At 46.1% G+C, this 25342-nt stretch overlaps 1 protein-coding gene across 1 annotated transcript in view; it reads left to right on the forward strand.

The window, feature by feature from the left end:
- Positions 1–25342, forward strand: part of LOC111953206 (neuropilin-1a-like) — a 111228-nt gene that overhangs the window by 80892 nt on the left and 4994 nt on the right. The window contains 6 exon segments of the mRNA XM_023972327.2: positions 3682–3837; positions 6890–7034; positions 15422–15597; positions 15911–16066; positions 17430–17574; positions 24786–24893. Coding sequence (XP_023828095.1) covers positions 3682–3837; positions 6890–7034; positions 15422–15597; positions 15911–16066; positions 17430–17574; positions 24786–24893 — 886 coding nt within the window.

Consider the following 25342-nt stretch of genomic DNA (forward strand, 5'->3'; position numbering starts at 1 on the left):
CTGTATGTGTGTTTATAGTTTTGTTTAATGTTGTGTTAGTGTATGTAAGTTGTTTTGTCTGAAACATTGTTCTCCCTGCTGCTATTGGACCATGTTTCTCTTGAAAAAAAATGTGTTATCTCAATGAGAAAAACCTGTATAAGTAAAGGTAAAATAAAAATACAAATAAAAACCCTACACCTACATACCACTCTTTCATAAAAATAAACAAAAAGTACACTGCCTCAGCATACGACACCTTCTGCACTACTCTGACTCTGGCCACTTCAACCTGCCTCTCTCGCACTGGACACTTCCGATCCCCAGCAACATGAGCACCCCTACAGTAGACACACACAACTTTATCCACTGAAAATACACAATCCTCTGTCCCACGCCCTCCTGCACACTTCCCACATCTTGGAATCTCCTTCCTACACACTGCTGCAACATGACCACTGCACCTGAAACAGTGCAGTGGAGTCAGCACAAAAGCTCCAACAGGATAACTGATACTTCCGAACATGACTTTGTCTGGTAGAGACTCTAACTCAAAACTCAAAAGGGCTGACAATGACTCCTATGTTTCACCACGCTCCCCACCGGGTCTGCGTCGCACCAAACACCAGGAATTTTCAATTTTTAACTCCACACTTAACGCTACCCCAGAAATCACTCCTTTCAATGATGCCCTGTTCCTAAGAGCAAAGCAAGAAACAGATCTTGACCCAAGTTGCATGACTCGGAGCGCCTGCTCTCTTTGGTCAGAAAAAAAACAACAAATATCACAAGTCCACTACAGGTTACTGTCACTGTTTCAACTGCACCCAACTCTTTTCTCTCCCATCCTGAGGGGCGTTAAGGGGTTTGGGTGAGCTATGCCTTCCATGTCTCAGACACACACACACACACACCTTGCACACACTCACAGATACAAACACACTCTGTGTTAAAGAAGTGCCGATATGATTACCCTCTTTGTCCTATGCGTTTTGGACTGTGTACAGTATGTTCAGCCATTATTATTTTAGCTTGTCTGTCCAGTATCACTGACCCTTGTAACACTCGTCTGTTAGCATTGCCGTGGTTCCCTTTTCTGCTCTGTTTTGACTGAAACAAGGAGTCATAAATAAATCATGTCTCTCATTAGCACAGCCCTGTTATCAGGCTCATGTCTGTGAAATTGATCCAGTATGTCTGTTCTCTCCTTACAACAGAATAGCCTTACAAGGCTCTGTCCTTTAGATCCTCAGGTCCTCAGCAAAGCAGCCCGGCTTCTCCTCTCTTCAGTTTTATTTTCCTTATTTTTGTTCTTCTGTTCTCTCCTCTCTTCTCCTCTCTCTCTCTCCTTGTCTTGTCTTGTCTTCTCTTTTGCTCTCCCTCTCTCCTTCTCCTCATGGCCCTCACTGTACCCACCCTCAGAGTACTGCTCTTTCTAGCCATGCATTTTTGAACATGCTCAGACTGGGCCTGATGCAGGAATCAGAACTCTGTGTGTCTGAGTCCATGGTCTGGAGGTACAGAGCAGAACATTGTGATCAGGTGACTGCTCACTGACTCATAACTAAGAAGAATGAAGGAGACACAGGCAGAGGGAACCATTTAGCCAGCCAATGACACAGCCTATCTGACTGACTATGAGTGTTCATGAGTGTTCTCATTTAGTGGTGGTCACTGACTGAGAGAGCTCGTAACTCTCGTAACGTTCTAATTCCATTATTCCATTATGGCTAATGAGGGTCCAAGCAGAAGGATGATCCAAGGCTAAGTCATCCCATTCGACCTTGTCTTCTCAGTAAGCCGCTCTGTCATTGGTTCAGGTCATTCGAGAAGCAGCACAGGAGGCAACTCTCATGACATGCCATCCCCTATAAAAGGAGCTGATGAGGAGGAGGAGGATGAGGAGGAAGAGGACTTGCCTTGCCTCGCCTCACTCTTCTCCTATCCTCTCTCATTTTCCCCCCATCCAGACCGCTCTCCATCTGTACTGGCACATTCTTCCTTTCTTCCCCTCTCCCTTCCAGTCATGTGATGGGGATTGTGACTCGTCTGTTATTAAAAAGGAATGCTCTGAAACAGGGGATTTGATTCTGTCTCTGTTTATGGGGCAAAACAAATCTGGGCCTTATTCTGTAAACCCAGTTAAGCTCCAAGGCAGGAACAAAAGTATTCTGTCTTTCTCTGTCTTTTTTTCCCTTCATCCATCCATCGGCTCCCCCCAAAAAGTAAGTAATATATAGACTTTATTCATGGTCTCCCCATCTGGTTTTATCCTTTGTTTTTGGATCTGAATGCATTTAAAGTAGACAAATTACAATGTATTCAGGAATGACAATGTATACCCAATGTATTCACTGTGATATGCAGATGTGAGTCTGAGTCTTAACTATGATATGTTAAGCATGTGCAGTGGAGCAAGAGAGAGAGAGGAGCACTCTTCACTGTTTAAGGCTGTATGGATGTCTTTAAGGCTGTATGGATGTCTTTAATGATGCATCCTTTACTCATTAGCATCAGTGTGTCCTGTCAAATGAGAGAGTGAGGGAGAGAGACAAACTAGGGCCCGTTAAATGCTACCAATGCAGCATAACCTCACTCTCCGCTACTGGAGGCTTCTCCCACGGGCCCTCCTCTCCTTCATCAGTCGTCCACCAGTCTTTCCTCCCCTTCTCTTCTGTTCTGGATAGAGAGATGAGATGCAGGATTTAAGTGGCATCCATACGGGCAGACCAGAGGATTGAAGACAAGCCAAAAGGACAAGTGTTCTTTTTCTTTCTCTGCGTGAGGGACCAGCGAGCCGAAACAATGTCTTCTCTCTCTGAGTGGGGGCTAGTGTAACTAACAGTCCACGTCTGAACTGTTTAATCAATCTAGACTCAAGCCCCTACTGTAACTTTAGCCCTGTTAGACAAGCTTGATGGGACATGGATCTGTCCATTTAAGGGGATCCATGGGGAGATGGGGTGGTTGAGGTCGAGACGTCCTGATTGTTCAGAGGAGTAGGAGTCAACACATGGAGAGACAGTGCCAGGAGTATGGGTTTGCTTCTTCCTGACAGAGACTGTCCATAGTTCTGATAGAAAACAGTGTAAACGTTCTCAAACCCTGATGCATGGAAACCTCCTTCACTTTAGTCTGTTCAGCATCACAGTCCTTTCAACCTTACTGACTCTGTTCTAACTCCCTTCTCTCCAATAACCTCTTGGCCCTGTTCCCCCAGTCTGACAGTCGGCTCATAAAAATATAATAACAAATCAGTAATGTTACTGCAGATCACGATTATTTATGAAGCTCCATTTTTTTTTTTCGCAGCCTTATACTATTTGAAATTCAATCTAATATCGGCTTTTTTTCTGTTTTGAATATGAGGAGACTCCATTCCATTCAATATTCACTTTTATCAAATAAGCTCTTCCCATCACAGGAAATTAAGATTTCATCCAGTGTCCTTTTTTATCAATAGAATATCATTCCGTACTTCTGCTGTTTATTACATTTCAGTCATAGTTTGATGAGGTGTGGGCTAAAGGTGCTTTCCAATAACTATTTTATATCGTCAGTATTTGGAACATGCAGTACAGTTTCTCTTTATACTGGAAGTACAGTATTTCTGTATGCTCTGTACTATTCCACACAAGAAGTTCCCTAATGAGAAAGATAAAGTTTGATTTGAACTTTATTGACCGTTCCCTCTCTCCTCAGGTGGACTTGGGTTTCCTTCGGTTTGTGTCGGCCATCGGAACACAGGGGGCCGTTTCCCAGGAGACCAGGAAAACCTACTGGATCAAGTCCTACAAGGTGGATGTCAGCTCTAACGGAGAAGACTGGATCACACTAAAGGAGGGGTCAAAACAGAAGGTAAGAGAGATTACTCCTCACCCACTCTGTACCCCACTGCCCACCTCTAAGATTGCATGGTGTCATGAGGTCATAGACTTTTCTTATACTTCAGCACTGTGTGTGTTACTGCAGAAGTAGCAGTACTAATAGGATAGTATATCAAAAGCAGAAGACATGGCCAACCAGACCCAGTACTTAAAATAGCCAGTCATATGTAAACGAACAGTCAGCCAGAGTTGAATTGTGGTCTCCTCCTTAATATTAGCTTGGATCTCTGTCTCAGCCACACCATACCTCAAAAAAAGGGAATGCCCCTGGCCTGGTCTGGTCTGTGTTCTGTTCTGTCTTTGTGTAACAAAGATGTTCCCACTATAATATTATGTGCTTAGCGTGGTATGCTAATACACACAACATTGTGTGAGAGAGACTGTATTTAAAGTGCCGTACTACTCTCTGTCTTTTAAAGAGACTACAGACGTCAAATCAAATTAGATTTGTCACAAGAGCCAAATACAACAGGTGTAGACCTTACCGTGAAATGCTTACTTACAAGCCGTTAACAAACAATGTAGTTCAAGAAATAGAGTTAAGAAAATATTTTCAAAATAAAATGAAAAATAAAAAGTAACACAAAATAACAATAATGGGGATACAGGTTAGTCAAGGGATTTTTTTACATGTAGGTAGGGGTAAAGTGACTATGCATAGATAATAAACAGCAAGCAGGGGGGGGGGGGGGGCATTGTAAATAGTCGGGGGMGRKATTTGATTAATTGTTCAGCAGTCTTATAGCTTGAGGATAGAAGCTGTTAAGGAGCATTTTGGACCTAGACTTGGCGCTCTGATACCGGTTGCCGTGCGGTAGCATAGAGAACTGGTGACTGGAGTCTTTGACAATTCTTTGGGCCTTCCTCTGACACCGCCTGGTATATAGGTCGTAGTCATTTAGTGAGGGCTGGATGAAGTCATTGTTTACTGTGTGTCAGGCTCTGGTATTTTTCTGAAGAAGGAAAGGGGTTAGTAAAGGCTTTAATAAACCAGGAATGAGATGGATGAATGGAATGGCGAGGAGGGAAAGAGAAAGAAAAAGATTACTGGATGGAGAGAGGAGAGGTTCCATGTTTGAGCAGCTGGTAGAGGTGGCTAATKGTGAAAGAGAGAGAGAGAATCAACCCGAGCGTTACTAACCGATCAGCGATCAGCGATCAGCCTGTGAAACAGACCAGCAGGCTCTCCATCTGTAAACATCGCTCTGGGTGTTCACACTCCACAGGGCCATCAAGATGTTAGTTTGACCAGCCTAAGGATCTGTGGAACCTGTAAACAGTCACCATTGTGCATGTGTGTTTGTCAAGGACAGCAACATTTTCCCCAAATAGCAACCAAAGTAGCACTTTTTGTGCTTGTGTGTGTGTGTGTACCCTACCCACCACCCCTCTCAGGCCCAATTTTTTTAAGACCTCTCCAAAGTATACAGTTCTTTTTTTAAAGCACCGGGTGCTTAAATGTGATGTGGAAAACCATGTTTCTCTGTTCCGGCCTCTAAAGTGCTTTTGTGAGGAGTGGGTCCCATTTACTAGGTGCTGAGCCCGCAGTTTGGCGCTTTAGCGTGATGGTGATGGCGCTAGCTAGCTGGAAAAAGCCAGGTAATGCGACAGAGAGAGAGAATCTCTGACCAGCCTGACATTTAAGAGAGTGGATAACTCTTTTTTTTGCCATTCCTTACTTCCGTTACTCAGTTAATGACTATTATCTATAGGGAACCAGGAGTGGGAAGTAGGGACAGGGATGTGAAGATAGGGACAGGGAAGTGAAGATAGGGACAGGGAAGTGAGGATAGGGACAGGGAAGTGAGGATAGGGACGGGGAGAGGAAGGCTCTTAGATGGACTTAAGGTTCCATTGGCCCTGCCTGCTGACATTTTATCTAATTTGTCTCATACACTTCAGCCAAGATTAGGTTTACTGCCAAGCAACCCACTGCTAATGATTGGCTAGCACTATTCTCCCACGGGGTTAACACCACAGTACTACTGGACGTCTACAGAGTACAGAGTCACTCAGTCAGACAGGTAGAGAGGTCCCCCACCAAATATGTGGTGTGTGTGTGTGTGGTGATGTGTGTGTGTGTGTTGTGTTGTGTGTGTGTGTGTGTTGTGTGTGTGTGTGTGTGTGTGTGTGTGTGTGTGTGTGTGTGTGTGTGTGTTGTGTGTGTTGTGTGTGTTGTGTGTGTGTGTGTGTGTGTGTTGTGTGTGGTGTGTGCGTGCGTGCGTGTACACGTTTTACTATGCTTGTAGTAACCAGAAGTCCACACAAGAATAGTAAAACCAACTACAATCCAGAGAATACTATTTGTGGGTTGGACTAGAATTAGGTTATGGGTTAGGTTTTATGGGTTAGAGTTTAGGGTTAGGTTTGGGGCTTAGGTTAAGTATTTCACAATGGGAATCAATTGTTGGTCTCCAAAAGTCCTCAGCAAGTGTAGCAAGACATAGCTGTATGTAGTAGTAATGTATGTATGTATGTATGTATGTATGTATGTATGTATGTATGTATGTATGTATGTATGTATGTATGTATGTATGTATGTATGTGTGCGTGTGTGTGTGTGTGTGTGTCCGTGCCTGTGTGTGTGTGCGCGTGCTTGTAATAAAAGTTGTTCAGGTAACTGATGGAGTAACGGAAAGATGTTCAGATCACTGATGGAGTAGCAGAAAGAGCACTGTGCTGTACTATACACTCATCTGTGTCTGTCCTCTCTGGAAGACATGTATTACCTGTATGTATTAGTTTCGTTGACATTTCATTAACAGTCCGTTTGGTGGTACCTCATTTTGGTGGTAAAACTGTAGGCTAGAAGATTGAATTCCTGTGTTGCTTTTTGCAGCGGTGTTACAAGTCAAATATTTAATGTGGCCATTCAAATATATTACAATATKKTGTCCCTATGCTGTGWGGGAAACTGTGTGATGCGAGGCCCMGGCCTCAGTTGGCCAAGTAGGCCTCTTTCCTGGTGAATCTACATCATAAACAAACTATGAATAATTAACAACTTCTTGTCTCCATCCCAGGTTTTCCAAGGGAACACCAACCCTACTGATGTTGCCAGGACGATGCTTCCCAAACCCACTCTCACCCGCTTCGTCCGGGTCCGACCCGTTGCCTGGGAAATGGGCATCGCTCTGCGCTTCGAGGTGTACGGCTGTAAGATATCAGGTCAGTACCATAAAAATCTCAGTGTTTCACACTGTTTGGCACTGGCAGACCAGACTCTACTTAGCGATGTTAGTTTGCCGTCCAAATGGCAAAACAATATTCAAATGCATGCAAGTCACTGACTGTTGATGATATTTTATTTACTCGGTTTTACTTTTTGGTAAAATGAGTAAGTGATATTTTTTGCACAGGGCTCCTTTGGGATTTGTTTAGGCCTTTCGTCTCTCATGTAACCTACCTGGTTGATGTTTTCCTCCTTGTCTTAGCTGAAATGGTTTACTCTCTCACAGCAGTGAGAGCCCAGTGAGAGAAGGTTTACTCTGAGGCAAGTGCTGCCTTCTGCATTATGAAGGAGAGGCACATGAAGGGGATTACGTATTTATGTTACCTGATGTTTGAATGTACCTCATTCAATATGGATGACTTCAACAGCGAGCAGGCAGGCAGAGCTCTTGGAGCGGGGACCAGTAGAGCGCCTTCCCCTAGCTGAGTGCTGCTGCTTCTACTGCGTTGACACACACACACACACACACACACACACACACACACACACACACACACACACACACACACACACACACACACACACACACACACACACACACACACACACACACACACACACACACACCCACTCCATGGCTTTGGTCCACCTTCCTGTCCCCCCTCCCCACCCCTAGCCTCAGTCTCCCGCTGCAGTGATCCTCATCAGTGTGATGTTGAACCTTTCCACCCACTGCAAGGCTTTGATTGTGGCTGGGTTCAATATCGTCACTTCTCTTTTTGTCATGCATTTCTTTTATGGGCATGTGGAAGGATTTATGTGTGTGGGGTTCTTTTTCACGTGTGTGAATTTGTTGTTTGCAAGTCTGTCTATGTTCTCTTGCTTTTGAATGTTTATTAGTATTTGCGCTGTTAGTGTGTGTGAGAGGCTGTGCCTTTTATGTGCGTGCGTTCTCTATGTGTTTGAAGTGTTTGTGCATGTGTGTGTGTGTGTGGCGTGTATCTACATATATGAGTATCTGTGGCAGAGAGAGGACGTTGCGGTGCTGGCACATAGCTGGAGAGGGTTTGGCTTGCGACCAGACCGCACTACAGACACACAGACACAAAGACACACTGCAGACACATCACAGGAGCAGGGAGTGCCAACAGGGCCCCTCTGTGCCGTCATCAGCCTGCGGAGGCAGAACACCACTCTGATCATGCTGCCAGTTGGGATGTTCTGCAGGCTCTCAGAGAGCGGAGGGGGGTGGGGGGGTGGGAGGGGAATCTTGTAATGCTCAAGTCAGGTTTGAGAAGGTTCCAAGTATATATTCTTATGCCCGTGATTTCTGAATTTGTTCGGTAGCTAGATTTCCTTCCAACTGSCAACAGATTTTCATGCAAATACTCTAGAATCCGCATAAAGAAAATATGCCAATTTTCCCACCAGTGGTGTGTTTTCACCAATTGCACTTTTTGTGGGTAAAAATCAGTGTGTGATGATGTAGTGCACACAAAATTATTTTTTTCGCTTAAGTTTCCATGTACTGAATAAAAATGTAAAGTTCAATATATTTCCATCCTCCTTTCAACTCTACCGATATTTTTGTCACAAAAAAACGGTTGCGTTAAATAGCAAATGTGCCTGCTCTGATCTTGGCATGTGCGCCAGCCAACAGATTGTAGATACAGTGTGGGTAGGCTCTGCAGGTAGGCTAGTCTACATGATGAGATTATTATTACACACACACACACACACACGCCTTGTAAAGGCTAATCAAGATCACAGTGCACTTTCACCACCCTGTGAAATTCATCATAACTTATTTKATCTGTAGCCTAATAAACTGCTCAGTTTCCTGAGTCATAGTGGGAGAACCACACACCATATCATTGCTTGACTCCAAGTTTACTTCGATATGATGGTTATTATATCAATATTTGCGCATAAAGGCGTTTCCATCGCCATTTCTCGCATAATTAATTTTACAGACACAAAAAGATCCCACAATGTAGAACAAACAAATGATCTGTCGGCATTTATAAAATTGTACCGAAACTTCCTGTTTCCACACAGCTGTCGTGACTTTTTTTCAATACGGTATGACTTTACTCTACGCATGCTGTATATAGATTTRTTCTACTGTATTATTGATTGTATGTTTGTTTCACTCCATGTGRACCTCTGTGTTGTTGTATGTGTCAAACTGCTTTGCTTTATCTTGGCCAGGTCACAGTTGCAAATGAGAACTTCTTCTCAACTAGCCTACCTGGTTAAATAAAGGTGAAATAAAATAAAACTCGCATAAAAACATGGTTATTGTTCCAAAATGGGATTCTTAGGTAACAGGACAGTTAACCCCCACTGCCAGTAAAAACCAAGGCACGCTGCCTGCTAATTATCTATAGGCTATCTTTCAACTTATATATTTTACAACAGTTTGAAATGATGTGCGTTCCTCCTCCTCATTAATTCACATAGAAATAGCCCATTTCACTGTGGCGGACAACTTACGTTTGAGGCATGCTATGCCGATGTAAGGCAAGGATTAACTAGATGAGGCGGACAAACTTCTCTTTTCATTGAGAGCCCAATGGCCCAAGCATTTTACCAGTGTTTCCCTAGGTCAAGTATGCAGACATTTCCACATTTCCAGTCAGAACAGAACCTGCCCAAACTTTTTCACCCTGGTGCATTTTCCAGATGGCGCTCATATTGCCTTTATTGTTGTTTTCCTTACTAATAATTACTATGTGTGTTCGTATCAAAGTAAGTGCCTTATTACTTTATCATAATGCAGTTTCTGTATATTGTGTTTTGTAATTTCTACTGTAGCACACCGTATTTATGTGTGGCGCATAATGTATTCTGTGTGTATTCCTTTACAGCCACGGACAAGCAAGGTACTGATTTCATAACCTTTATGGTGTTATACTCAATTGTGCTTATGTAGTTACATTTTTCTATTAGTTCTGTAAAACAATGCTGATGCTAATGGCAAAGATGTTTATAACCAACCCAAGATAGACCAGCGCCTGTCATTTCCAATGGGAGCAAATTAATCATAGTGGGCAGAAAAAGTAAGGAGGTGGGCAGAGCCAAGCATGAGCTAGTAAGAACCTATTGGCGCGTTCTAGCATTTATTTGCATATTTCCGTTAGGGAATGCCTACCCTGTGAAGTGCGCGTATGCAAAACTTCTGTTGTATCCTGAAGTTACCCAGGCTGGCCTTATTATAACCATTGAATTGGCCTGTATTTGGCCTGCATAGCTATGCCCTTCCCCCTTGTGGAGCTCTAAAGTTATTATGTACCTTGTAATAGTGTTTTATTGCTATATCCTGATATTGTATTGTAATTACTAATAATTCCTCTTGATTCTGTATTTCAGAAACGACACACACACAGTATTGAACATAACTTGCCAACATCATAACTGGAACTGAACATCTTTTGTGCTGAAGATTGAGGACAGCTTTGTATGCTAGCAACATACTGTTTGAAGAGGGAGTAGGGAGGATGAGGGAGTGGGGACGATGATGAGGGAGTGGGGAGGTGGGTGAGATATTGTCAATACAATTGCATAATGGAACTGTATTTGATTTGTATGTGAACTGTATGTCCAATTGCAAAAGAAAGGGGCTTTGCACTCAAGACTGGGTCTCATCAAAACCAAGAGCAGGGCCAGGAGGGGTGAAATGGCTGGAGGCCTTCCAGCTACTGCAGACCTACTGTACTTCACCCAATGTTGGTCTGCCTACATCACCCAAAAAATAATCATTGTTAAAATTGACAAACATCTCAAAAATGGCTGCATTTGTGAGCTGTCTCTTTTTGAAAGACATGTCTAATGCTACAGCTTAGCCCACTAGCTACATAGGCTACATAAACAACAACAATGATCAGAGTGTCAGTTGACGTGATTGGCTGCCGGTGTGGTGATACAATCTCCACAGATTGTTTGTTTACATAGCAGGTTAGGATCATTAACGTGGCAAGTTAGGAACTAATGCAGAAGGTTAGGTGAATTAACATAGGAGGTTAGGGGCAAGGCTTAGCTACAATGCTAGTTGTCAACAGCTGTTGTCCCTGACACGACCACTAGATAGAGCTGTTGTAGGCCTAGCTACTCCATCTAGCCACAACAGTAAAAATGTAAACAAACCATCTGTGGCGACAAATCATCAGCATCATAACAATGGCATGGGCCACTTGTATCAATAAATCACTATTAGAAAATGGTTTGTGTGGTAATCATTTCTTTATTTACTGTTTTATTCACGTTTTCAAGTACTGGTGACAAATCATGCATTCCAATTCTTGCATAGATTGTAATGGACACGTTTAATGTAAACGTCTGTCAGACCAAAGATGTTATAGCAAAACGAGGTAAAGGGATTGTTCACTCATCTTTCCTGAAATGAATGATGGGAAGTGAATAATGGTAGATGACACACCCCCTTCGCCTTCAACATGCATACTGCAAACAAACCCAACTCAACTTGTCACCTCTTCTTATCTTTTGTTGACAAAGAAAAACGTTCTTGTCACTTGCTAGCTAGCTAACTGCAGCTAATTCAGTCACGTCAAACATTGAACCTGGAATAACAGTACACTAGCTGCATTTCAATTGYCATTTACTTGGATATGTCCATGATAATGACGTTTGTTGCCTGATTTCGACTGACTCAGAAAAAAAAGTTGTCTCTTCTCGTCTGGGCACTGTTCACTCTGATAATACAGAGATCGAATTTCAAAAGGTCGGACAGGCAGACAGCGAGGATTATAACCCCCAATGTACCAAACTAAATGCTAGGCTGGAAGCAAGGGGAAAATAATGTTCAAGTTGAGATAAATAAAACAGATGATTCGGACAGCAACATGAACAATTTATTCTTATTGAGGCGCAGTGATAATTTTCAGATTAGCAGGCATACAGTAAGTGTGTCTGTAATGGCCATTACAGCACGGCATGGAACGCTGCTCGTCCAATCGTCATCCAGTATCCAAACAACCAATCTTATAATTAAGTGATAATGCCCAAGAAGCTGGTGTTTGGAAGATAAATTGGCACGGTGTTGGTAGGCCCGAGACAAAGTTGAGACAAACCATGCCAATATATCCTCCAAACACCGGCTTCGAGGGCATTATCACTTTTATACAACGGATTACCAACATTCAAATAATAATTGACATATTTTCATTAAACATTTTATTTGTATTAATTTATTCATACTATTTCATCCTTCCACAAGATATAGTCTAGACACAAATCTAGGGTTGCTAACCAACCCGGCTGGTCGTTCGTTCTATCGATTCGGTTGCTAGAGCCGTGACCCAGTCGTTCAGTCTTTTTGTTCTGTATCTATGGACGCGACCCAGTCCTTCTGAGTGTTCCATTGCCATACTGGCTGGCAACGCTCTTATCCCTTGCTTGCTAGCTAGCCAACTACGGTCACGTCTAAAAGTGCAGCCAGAATAATAGCAAAGTAGACACATTTGCATTTGTTTAAGCTGTTTTCTAGAGACATTCATTTGGATGCATCCATAACAATAAGCTAATGAGGCACGATTTCGCCTGGCATAGAAAATGTGCTCACTCATCAGGACACTGTTGTTCAGAGGAGATAGCCAATAACACAGCTAACACAATCACTTCAAACTGAAGCTGGAAAGACGGCAAACTAGCTGCACTTTCGTTTCGTTTTATCTTTTTCAATTGACATTTCTTTGCATATATCCCTAAAAATGATGCCTGCTGATTCATGACTTCGACTGGTTGAGAAGCACTGCCTGCCTGTCTGTCTGATCCCGACACGTTCATTGATATGGGACAACTGGAGATCGAATTTGAATATTGAAACAATGCTGCAAATGTCGGAGAGACAGACAGCAAGGTTTATACAAATCTCCACTGTTGAAAACGAAATGTTAGTCTAAAAGAAATGTGAGATAATGTCTAGATGCTTTTTATAGTGGAGATCACTTTTATAAATTGCTTGGCGGGGCTGATGAGACAGTGGATTGCGCAGTCAGAACAGAGTAAATAGGCATTTTAATGTCATAGACTTAGCCGGTGGTAACTTGTGGAATAGACACCGGCTGGAATGCGGTTTATAACCAATCAGCATTCAGGATTAAACCCACCCGTTGTATAATTACTATTAGCTGAGAGTTGGCTAAATATGACCGCTTGTGTTAGCTCACCCTTTACTCAGTTAGTGCTAAGACTAATGTAGCCTACATTTTCTGATTTGGATGACAAAAGTGTTATGCAGTTGCTACTTCTGTGACCGTCTGAACTGCATACAGAATTGCATACAGAAATCAATCAAATGTATTTATAAAGCACTTTTTACATCAGCTGATGTCACAAAGTGCTGTACAGAAACACAGCCTAAAACCCCAAACAGCAAGCAATGCAGGTGTAGAAGCACGGTGGCTAGGAAAAACTCCCTAGAAAGGCCAGAACCTAGGAAGAAATAAACTGTTCACATTGAGGACATAACCTTGTAAAGACTGTGTTCGTGCAAAATGTTTCTGTGAAAAAACTGTGGTTTGCTCAAACGCTGACTGTTGCGTCAATCGTAACTAGACGTTCCAATGAAGTGTTCTAATCACACCGGTTAGAGCGTATGCTGCAGGGACCACTGTAGAATGATCACACCCACGTGTTCATACGGGTCAAAGGGGTTTTAACTGTTTTCAGCTTTCAGTCCAGTCCACTTTGCAATCCTATAATCACATACATTCAGAGAGAATCATCATTTAATGAGATTACTGACAGTATACAAATACTTTTCATGAGATACAAAAATGTGTCCCAATTTAAGCCCACAGAAAACCAGGGCCTTCAGGCTGTGTCTAATCACATCTGGTATTTGCACATGTGAGATGTGCCCTGCGGTCAGAGATACACAGCTACTTATTAACCTCATCCCTGCTGACTGCTTAGTTTCTGCTGTTCTGTTGGTAAATAAGCCCATGTGTGTGTTTAGCCAGATAATTCTCCACTCAAACCCTGGGTTACCCTGCCCCTTACAGTGGCGTTCCACCACACACACACACACACACATATATACACGGTCGGTGTGTCCGCCCTGCGTGCCTTCCCAAACAATCTCCAACCAGACCGCTGAGGTGCATTAACAGCTCATTACAACAGTTTGGATGGCTCTGATCACCCAAACTTCCCAATCCCCTGGAACCCCCCCCCCCCCCTAACTCTGTTTTATCCATCTACTTCAAAGAGCGAGAGTGCGAGCCATTGCAGTGGAGTGCCTTAGCCTCCCTCTGGCACGGCACTATCAGAGATCACACTCACAGGGCTCTTGGCAGCTGACGAAAGGGAACCCTCAAATGGATGACAAATCTCCCAGTGAGCGTTTGGACCTGTCCTGAGGAAGCATGGAGTTCTCTCTAATTTAGTTTGGACTAGTTCATTCTCTGATTCGAACAGGAACTTACATCAGATAACTATAAAGACAGAGAAAGGACTGAAATGAAGCCTTTTTCTGTTGAGTTGGCAGAGTTATTCTGAGTTCAATACAGATGCAGACGTTCCAAAATGTATCTGCTTTTATCCCGTTCCCTGGGAGCAGATTGTAAGGTTACTGCAGGTCACTGCAGACTCAGATGCTTTTGATGAAGTGGAAGGAAATGGAAGAGACGGCCAGCCAGGAGACAGACAAGACAGCCAGCCTGTATGTGTGTGGGTTCATTGACGGAACATTTCTGCCAGCAAACGAAACGGCGCAGCTCAAAGTGAAATCGGTACTGGAAGCATGCAGTTAGGGCATATGAAACGTAGAATGAAAGGCAGAATGCACAAGGTTCTCAAGGGGTGAAAATGAACTAACGCAGATTCAGGATGAAAGCTCTGAGAACAAATGCTAAATGAGAGCAGAGGTATAGAAAGACAAAAGGAAAGGGGGGGGGGGAAATGGGCATAGAGGGAGGGGGTTAGAGATGAAAGAAAATCCCAGAATGCATAGAGGTAGAAACGAATGCCGAAGGAGAGGATAGTTTTAATTGGCTGCCGGGAGACAATCGCTGTGGGCAGAGACATTAGTATACAAGACATCAGGAGAGAGGTAGAGTGTGTGTGAGAGAGAGTGAGAGAGAGAGAGAGGGGGGGAGAGAGAGAAATGTCTAGAGAGGTGGATGCATCAGAGAAACTGTTTCTCACACCATCCCTATTCATCGCTATAACTCAAGTCTCAATCATTCATTTCATACCCGTCTTTCCCCCCTTAAACACGTAAACCATGAAGAACAACCTTCTCTGGCAGCTGATACAAATCATTTATTGCTATATTTATATCCCATCAGGTACTCTCTCAAATCACCTCTTGCTCAATGAAATACTTCTGTTAACCCCTCTCTCCCTCTCACTCTCTCAGAGTACCCATGTTCGGGCATGCTGGGCATGGTATCAGGTCTGATCACAGATGCCCAGATCACAGCTTCGTCCCACACTGACCGGAGCTGGGTTCCTGAGAACGCCCGCCTGCTGACCAGCCGCTCCGGGTGGACCCTGCTTCCCCAGCCCCAGCCCTTCACCTCAGAGTGGCTACAGGTTAGATCACCTACAATAATAGACTTCTTATGTTTTTAATCGCTTTGTAGTTGGAGAAAGGTTTGATGATTATGAAATATTGGTTCATATACAGTAACATATCACAATACATTTTGGTTTTCAGTATATATTCTGCATTCACGTACAAAGAATTTGGCAWAAATGATGATGACATTGCAAATAAACAGTTTGGTAACGCTTTACTTAAGGCATGCAAGTATAATGCATTATGATTCTGTCATAATGCCTTATAAGACTTGGCATGCATGTCTATGAACTGCTTATAAGGCGTTTCATCTCCATTCATCTGCAGGTGGATCTGGGAGAGGAGAAGCTGGTGAGAGGACTCATCATCCAGGGAGGGAAACACAGAGAGAACAAGGTGTTCATGAAGAAGTTCAGACTGGGATACAGTAACAATGAATCTGATTGGAAGATGGTCCAGGACGCTAACGGCAACAAGCCAAAGGTGAGAGAAAGGACGGTTTTGATTGGTTGTTTGTTTGTTTGTTGTGTTCACCGTGTTGAGGAGTTGACAATAGGGTTTGGTTGACTAACTAATGGAAAATGATCTTAATATTTTCAACTGAAAACCATCCACAGACATACAGTGACATTGATACAGGTAATAATCCCTGTCCTGTGGCCGAATCATTTACGGAGTCCATTTGGGTAGTACTCTATAGCACATTTGTATAACCACCTGTAATGCTTATCCTAGTCCCATGCTGCCTAGCGTCTTTCCTCTTAATATTCTACTGGTGTTGCTCAAGCATTTCAGTGGAATTATGCTCTCCTCAAGAGAGAGGAGAGGTGAGAAGAGGCAGGAGAGCTGAGAGAGAGCATGTGACACGCAGAAACCACCCCAGATGTAACTGCCGGCCTCGATATGCTTTGTGCGTGTCACACACATACCTCTCCAGGAAGCACCGCTACAGCCCATCCCCAATTACAACCTCCTTCGACAGGATACAAATGTGTTCCAGATGGCCTGATGGTTGATTTATGAAGGAGTGAGAGGCTCGATATCCTCCTGTCCTAAATATCACTCCTTTCTCTTCCTCTGTCTTTCCGTCTCTCCCTTTTTCCCTAAGAACCTCCGAGCATCAAAGACAGACAATACTTGTTCCTGTGTTAAAGGCCATTAATCCACTGCACTCCATCACTCTCCTCTCCTATACTGTCCTCTCCACTCCTGTCCTCTACGTCTACCTCTGTTATTCCCAAAGTGAATCCCCCTTTCTTTCAGAAGACAACTTCAGAGGCTGAGCAGAGAGAGACAGCATCAAACCTCTCCTTCCCTCTATCGTACCTCTTCTCTACGTTATTACCAACGAAAAGGCCCCTAGCCTCTCTCTTTCTCAGAGCCTGAGCAGAGACAGAGAGAGCCGAGTCTGTCTTTGACCGCTGTGTCCTGCTGGGCGGCTGGTGCTAGTTGTAGCCACCGGGCTCTTGTTTGCAGTCCCACTGACAGCACTTCAGATGTCAGCCAGAGAAATCTGGTGAATGTTCCATTGTTTTCTCCCCCCTCTCAGCCTTGCTAAAGCCCTGCTCCTTTTCAGAAGGAAAGAATAAGCCTGCTTTCGTGCCTCTGATAGGAGAGATATCAGACAGTAATATTGACATTATATTGACAATGACATTATCAGACAGTAATATTGAGCTCTCTCTCTCTCTTTGTATCTCTCTCTGAATGTCTCTGTCTTGCTCTATATCTCTCTTGCTTTTTATGCACAGTAGCTAAATGGTGCCAATAAAAGATTTCTGAAAATAACAATATATCTCTCTACCTCGCTCTACCTCTGTCTCTCTCTCTCTGTCTCTCTCCACAGATTTTCGAGGGGAATCAGAACTACGATACACCAGAGCTGAGGACCGTGGAGCCCTTGCTGACACGCTACGTCAGGGTCTACCCAGAGAGGTCCACCCCTGCTGGAATGGGCCTCCGACTCGAGCTCCTGGGCTGTGAGATTGAAGGTAGGCCTCAAATGGAATCCCACACACACGCATTTTAATTGTAGACACACACACACAACACACAGACACATAGGCACACAGACAGACACACACACACAGTCCATCTTCTATCATCTGGGTGATGACAGTTTTAGAGCTGAATGCATATTGTTTGTCGAGGTGGTGTTTGAATGCATAGTGTTTGTCCTAGGCCCAAAAGGCAACACTATCTCCCTGAGAGGGACAGTTGTCTTGTCTCCATGCGTGCTGCATCAAAGCTATTCCTGAAGAAAGACTACTCATGCACATTGCACATGGGATCAAATGAAACCCCACCTGGCCTGAGGATTACTGCAAGCCCCTTCTAGTCCCTGTTCCATCCTTTCTCTGGGGCCTCTCTCCCACCCTTCCCTCCCCCTCTGCCCCTCTCTCTCTCTCTCTCGCTTTCTACCTCTTTCTTTCTCTCCCCCTCTCTCTCCCTCCCCCCTCCTTCTCTCTTTCTCTCACCTCCTTTTCTTTATCTCTCTCCCCTTTCTCTATCCCTCTCCTCTCTACACCCCCACCCCCTCCACCCCCACCCCCCACCCACCGAAAGCTAATTTAGACTAGAACCAGCTCAGCTACATGTATAAGAACATGTTCTGCCAGGCCTAAGTGGATTTACATATTGGATTTCAGGGAGGCTGTAGCGAGCGCAGCCCTGTGTAAAACATGGAGTCCCACTGGGGGCTTTAGAAGGATGATAATGCTTGTTTTCACTATTAATGCTACCACACACTCAAACACACACACATACACTAGTGATGCGCGAGTTGACTCATAACCTTCAGTCCCCGCGGATACGGGTTTATCAAATATTGTTGAAGGGTTGAATAAAGAGAAAACAATACCTTAAAAAATCCATGTGCAATTTATATAGGCTACATTGAGGTTATTCTTTCATTATTTTAGGCTATCTTGTCACGCCCTGATTTGTTTCACCTGTCTTTGTGATTGTCTCCACCCCCATCCAGGTGTCGCCCATCTTCCCCATTATCCCCTGTGTATATCTGTGTTCTCTGTTTGTCTGTTGCCAGTTCGTCTTGTTTGTCAAGATTACCAGTGTTTGTCCTGTCAGCMCCTGTCTTTTCCCAGCATCTCTTTTTCTCGCCCTCCTGGTTTTTGACCCTTGCCTGTCCTGACCCAGAACCCGCCCACCTGTCCACTCTGCCTGCCCCTGACCCTGAGCCTGCCTGCCATCCTCTAACTTTGCCCCTATCTGGATTTCCGACCTCTGCCTGACCTGACGCTGAGCCTGCCTGCCGTCCTGTGACTCTGAGCCTGCCTGCCGTCTTGTACCTTTGCTTCTGTTGCTGTAATATATCATTGTTACCTCGACGCGGTCTGCATCTGGGTCTTACCTTATCCTGATAGTACGAACTGGCCATGACTGACCCAGCAGACCTGGGCCAGCTGCGCGACTCCATCTCCTCCCAAGGAGCCACCATCGGGAGGCACGAGGAACTGCTTTGTGGCCTTATGGAGGGGGTCCAAACATTGTCTGAACGCCATGACCGAACATTGGACGGTGTGCTGAAGCAATTCCGTGGGTTGTCTGGGAGGCAGCCTACCATGGTGGTAACCCCACAGCCCCTCAGTAACCCAGTTGCTAGCAGCGCCGTCTCATCGGCCACTCCACCTTCTCGGGAGCCCCGTTTACCCCCCCCCCCCGGAACGCTTCCATGGAGAGTCGAACATCTGCCGTGGCAGAGTTGTTTTATGCCCCGTTCTCTGGGAGAGAAGCTGCCCGGAGGCTAATCCAGCTTCGGCAGGGCTCCTGCAGTGTGGCTGCCTACGCGATGAATTTCCCCTGCTCGCACCCCTTTTCATGCCATTCTGCTGTGGGGAGACCAGTCCAATTCTCTCCGGGTTCTCATTGACTCTGGGGCAGACAAGAGGTTTTGGACGCTACCCTGGCGTCCGAGCTGAACTTCTACACTCAGCCCCTGTCCATTCCCATGGATGTTAGAGCGCTGGATGGGTGCTCTACAGGCTGAGTCACCCACAACACCACTCCCATCCACCTACGGGTGTCGGGGAACCACAGCGAGGCTATCCAGTTCCTGCTCATCAAGTCCCATCTGATTCCTGTGGTATTGGGATTCTCCTGGCTCCAAGGACACAATCCCCTCATTAACTGGTTTACTGGTGCCATCATGGGCTGGAGCCAGTTCTGCCACGCCCATTGCCTGAAGTCAGCACAACCTGCCCCGGGACGTGTTCCTGGGGGCTCAGAAGTTGCCCCGGACCTCTCCGCCATTCCTGCGGAGTACCAGGACCTCCGGCTTGGTGTTCAGACCTTCTCCCTAGCACCGCCGCCCCGGGGACGTCTGTACTCTCTGTCGGGACCGGAGACCAAGGCTATGGATACCTACATTGGGGACTCCCTAGCTGCTGGATTTATCTGTCCCTCTTTCTCTCCCGCTGGCGCAGGCTTCTTCTTCGTGGAGAAAAAGGACAAGACCCTGCGCTTGTGCATTGACTACCGTGGACTCAACAACATTATGCTTAAGAACCGTTACCCYCTACCACTCATCTCCTCGGCCTCCAAGCCGCTCCAGAGTGCCACTGTGTTTTCCAAGCTGGATCTACGGAATGCCTACCACCTGGTGCGGATCCAAGATGGGGATGAGTGGAAGACCGCCTTCAACACGGCCAGTGACCACTACGAGCATCAAGTCATGCCATTTGGCCTCACCAGCGCCCCTGCTGTGTTCCAGGCTCTGGTGAATGATGTTCTCCATGACATGTTGAACCGGTTCGTCTTCGTCTACATTGATGACATCCTCGTCTTCTCCCGCTCTCCTCAAGAACACGTGCTCCACATCCGGCAGGTCCTTCAACGCCTTCTGGAGAATCCGCTGTTTGTGAAGGCTGAGAAGTGCAAGTTCCATCGCTCCACCATCCCCTTTCTGAGTTACATCATCTCTGCTTGGGGTGTCCAGATCGAACCCAGGAAGGTGAGAGTAGTGATGGATTGGTCTTAGCCTACGTCCAGGGTGAAGCTGCAACATTTCCTGGGGTTTGCCAAATTTCTATCACCGCTTTATCCGGGGTTACAGCACCCTGGCTTCCCCAGCACTCACCCCGCCCAAGGTTCCGTTCACGTGGTCCCCAGCTGCTGACCGGGCATCCCGGGACCTCATACATCGCTTCACCACAGCTCCCATCCTGGTTTATCCGGACCCATCTTGTCAGTTCGTGGTGGAAGCCGAAGCTTCGGACGTCAGAGTGGGGGCTGTCCTGTCCCAGCTTTCTGCCCTCCATCTCAAGCTACATCCCTGGGCCTTCTTCTCCCATTGCCTCAACACCAAAGAAAGGAACTATGATGGAATCGGGAGCTTCTTGCGGTGAAGATGGCATTGGAGGCACTGGCTGGAGGGACGGAACATCCGTTCATCATGAGGACTGACCACAAGAACCTGCAGTATTTCCGCACCGCCAAATGCCTCGACTCCAGGCAAGCCATATGGGCCCTGCTGTTCACACGGTTCAACTTCTCTCTCTCTTACCGGCTGGGATCCAAGAATGTCAAGCCGGATGCACTGTCCCACCTCTATAGCCCCACGACTACTACCACAGAACCCGAGATCATCCTTCCCACCTCATGCCTGGCGACGGCACTCAGCTGGGGAATATGGAAGCAGGTCTGTGAGGCACAGCGTTCCCAGCCAATCCCCGGGGGAGGCACTGATAACCGGATGTTCATTCCCAACACCGTCTACTCTACGTGCCTGGAGTGGGCCCACTCCTCCATGCTGGCCTGCCACCCGGGCGCTCGTCGTACCCTGGCCTTTGTGCGACAACGCTTTTGGTGGCCTTCCATGGTCCTGGACGTGTCCTCATTCATCGCCGCTTGCACAGTTTGTACACAGAACATGACTCCTTGGCAAGCTCTCGCTGGTCTCCTCTAATCTCTGCCTGATCCTCACTGTTCCTGGTCTCACATCTCCCGGGACTTTATCACGGATCTTCCCCCATCTGATGGCAACACCGTCATCCTGACCATGGTGGATCGGTTCTCCAAAGCCTCCCATTTCATTCCTCTTCCCAAACTACCCTCTGCCAAAGAGACAGCCCAGCTCATGGTGCAGCACGTCTTCCGGATCCATGGACTGCCCGTGGACATGGTCTCCGACCGGGGTCCTCAGTTCTCGTCCCAGTTCTGGAAAGTGTTATGCACCCTCATTGGGTCGTTGGCCAGCCTGTCCTCCGGGTTCCACCCCCAGTCCAACAGCCAATCGGAGCGAGCCAACCAGGACCCCGAGACCACCCTGCACTGCCTGGTCTCCGCCAACCCCACCCCCTGGAGCCAGCAGCTTGTATGAGTCAAATATGCCCTCAACACCCTTCCCTGCTCTGCCACGGGCCTATCTCCCTTCGAGTGTTCCCTGGGGTATCAGCCCCCACTCTTCCCTGAGGAGGTCGGCATACCTTCTGCCGCTGTTGTCTTACCTGGAGGAGAGCCCGGTCGGCCCTCCTCAAAACCACCTCCAGGTGTCGATGACAAGCGGATCGCCATCAGACCCCGGCTCCCCGGTTTCATCTCGGGCAGAGGATATGGCTCTCCATCCGGTATCTTCCCCTCCGGGTGGAGTCTCGCAAACTGTCCCCCCGGTTTACCGGCCCTTTACCCATCTCCAAGGTATGGCTCTCCACCCGGGATCTGCCCCTCTGCTGTTCGTCTTCTGTTGCCCCGTACCCTTCATATACACCCCACCTTTCATGTGTCCCGTATCAAGATCGTGTCTCACAGTCCCTTGTCTTCCATTTCCAGGCCCACCCCTCCTCCCCGTGTCGCCGATGGCCATTCGGCGTACACGGTGAGACGCGTCCCGAGGGTTCGACCACGGGGCAGGGGTTTCCAGTACCTGGTTGACTGGGAGGGTTATGGCCCGGAGGAGAGGTGCTGGGTCCCCGCTAGAGACATCCTGGACCCAGCCCTCATCGCCGACTTCCACCGCCGGCACCCCGGTCAACCAGGTATGCGCCCAGGTAGGACGCCAGGTGGAGCCCCTAAAGGGGGAGGGGGGGTACTGTCACTCCTGTCTTTTCCCAGCCTCTCTTTTTCTCACCCTCCTGGTTTTTGACCCTTGCCTGTCCTGACCCAGAACCCGCCCGCCTGTCCGCTCTGCCTGACCCTAACTGCTGTCCTGTACCTTTGCCACATCTGGATTTCCGAACTCTGCCTGACTTGACCCTGAGCCTGCCTGCCGTCCTGTACCTTTGCCTCTGTTTCTGTAATCAACATTGTTACTTCGACACGGTCTGCATCTGGGTCTTACCTTATCCTGATATATCTGGTATTAGAAAAAGTTACCGTCAATCCAAGGAGGCAAAAAGGATATTGTCGAAGTTTAATTCAATACGAAAGAAGCTGTGAAAGGAGAGTTAAAAATAAATAGATGGGAAGGCCAGAAAAGTAATGTTTGGAAAAGATTTGGTGAAGTGGTAAAGAGGATAATAGCAGTGCCAGCTATGTTATGTTGGATGATTGAGAGGCGCTTTACAAATTTGACAGTTGCAAGACGGGACTTCATTTAGGCATATGGCATGTCAAGGGAACTGTAGCCTAAATGTTTAGATGGGTTAAATGGAAACTGAAATCTGGACACTGACTGTGGTTCTATAACCTCTCACATAGCCTTAATTAATATTAACTCCTGCAAAATTAATCATTTCTTCAGTTAAATGATAAGCAAAATTTGGACGTTAGAACATAAATATTATTTATTTATTTTTGCATCTTGAGAGAATGCAATGCTCAGTTAGATACCATCTGTAGAGGTCCTGTCTTCATCATAAAAGCATCATAAAAGCTGAGAGTGTTTCAACCACATAAAATATGCATCGAAGCCAAACTGAAATCTTGTTTTTTACCCTTACAACTGGTCAAACTGATGTCATTTGGACATTTTGCACAGAAAATCTTTCCCGTTTTTTTTTTGTTATTGTATTTTCTCCCCAGTCCCTAAACGTCTTGGCTCTGTGACAGATGACAGAGAACTTTAACGACGTCAACTACATTGAAGTATTAATTCTATCGGTCTATTACATTATTCTATTTACAAGGGTTTATTTAGTCTTCTAGGGCAACATATGATGACAGAAGAGAAGCTGCATGTATGTAATTATAGACAAGTTGACCAACAAGTAGCCTACCAAAATGTCGGAAATTATAAGCAGAAACATATCTAAACCCCCATCAAAAAAAATGTCTGCCGTCTTTGAATAGCCTATAGCGCATTTTTTATATTTGCAGGTTAGGGTTGGGTGCAGGCCTCAGATTTTCACTTTATCTCATATAGTTGGGCAGTTGCGAATGGGTTATTAGCTGACCTGTGCACCACTAGCACACACACACACACAGGTGCTAATACCAGCTAGGAGACAATGAGTGGTGGTATGTAAGCTAAAACCGAGTTAGTAAAGCCTAATCCATATTTTTCTCTGGAAGTCTCCAACTAGAACACTGAACCTGTCAATGACCTCTTCACCCTGAGTCTAACAGAGGTTGATCTCACTCATATTTCATCTAGCAGAGGGCGAGGGAAATTCTAGATTACACATGTACCATTTCCTCTCCCTCTCTCTCCTTCGGCCTCTCTGCCTCTCGCTCTCGCTCCCTCCCTCCAGGGGAAGCCCTCTCATTACTCCGTCAGGGTAAACACATCCAGGCTGTGTGTTAGCAGAGCGTGGAACAGAGCTGGGGCCGTGCCCACATCCAACAAGGCCAGCGGGCCCTAATGATAGGCCAGGGTGGGGCCCAGTCTTCAGCCCAATCCCAGGCCCTATGCATCTCATATCCAGCCTAAACCCAAACCTAAACTGCGTCCCAAATGGCACCCTATTCTCTACAAAGTTCACTACTTTTGATGAGAGGCCTATTGGCCCGGGTCAAAAGTATTGCAAGACATAGGGAATAGGGTACCATTTGGGACACACACCTAAGCCTAAAGCCTAAGCATCCACCATGCACCATCCAAAATATATATTTATACCTCACTCTGCATCATTATAAAAGGAGGGCTGCTAATAGCTCAGTGATTGAATCCCAGTTTCGTGACACTGGCACGGCCTGCCTTGTATATGTTTGTATATGTGTGCGTGTGGTACCGCAAACCATACAAAGGAGTAGCTGAATGCAAGTTTAACATGTGTCCTCTCTCCCTCTCTTGCCCTCTGCTCCACAGCTCCCACTCCCCTCCCCACCACACGGGCATCCACCACACCGTCAGATGAGTGTGATGATGACCAGGCCAGCTGCCACAGTGGAACAGGTGATGACTACGAAGTGACAGGTGCTAACATCACTCTCATGAGACTGCTATCTCCCCTACCCCTACTCTCGCTATATAATAACCCGGCATACACACACATACACACACACACACACACAGGCAGACAGACAGACAGACAGCCTTGTTCTCTTTCTAGACTGACCTCTTTCCCCACTAACCTAAATATAACCTGCCTTATTCCCCCTGCCTTCAACCTTGCTATACCTTGCTGTTCCTTATGGATACCTCCCAAATGGCACCCTGTTCCCTTCATAGTGCATTTAATTTGGCCAGGGCCCCTAGGGCTGTGGTCAGAAGTATGTCAACATATATGGACTAGGGTGCCATTTGGGACTCAAGCATTGAGTTATCTTTATGGCTATTCTTCCCTCCGATTTTAAAGCAGCAGTCTCCAGCCATCAGTGATGTGCATGGCACTCTCAGTCACTCTGGTTCTCTCCCCCCTGGCC

The sequence above is a fragment of the Salvelinus sp. IW2-2015 genome, linkage group LG27 (assembly GCF_002910315.2).
Source record: "Salvelinus sp. IW2-2015 linkage group LG27, ASM291031v2, whole genome shotgun sequence".
Lineage (NCBI taxonomy): Eukaryota > Metazoa > Chordata > Actinopteri > Salmoniformes > Salmonidae > Salvelinus > Salvelinus sp. IW2-2015.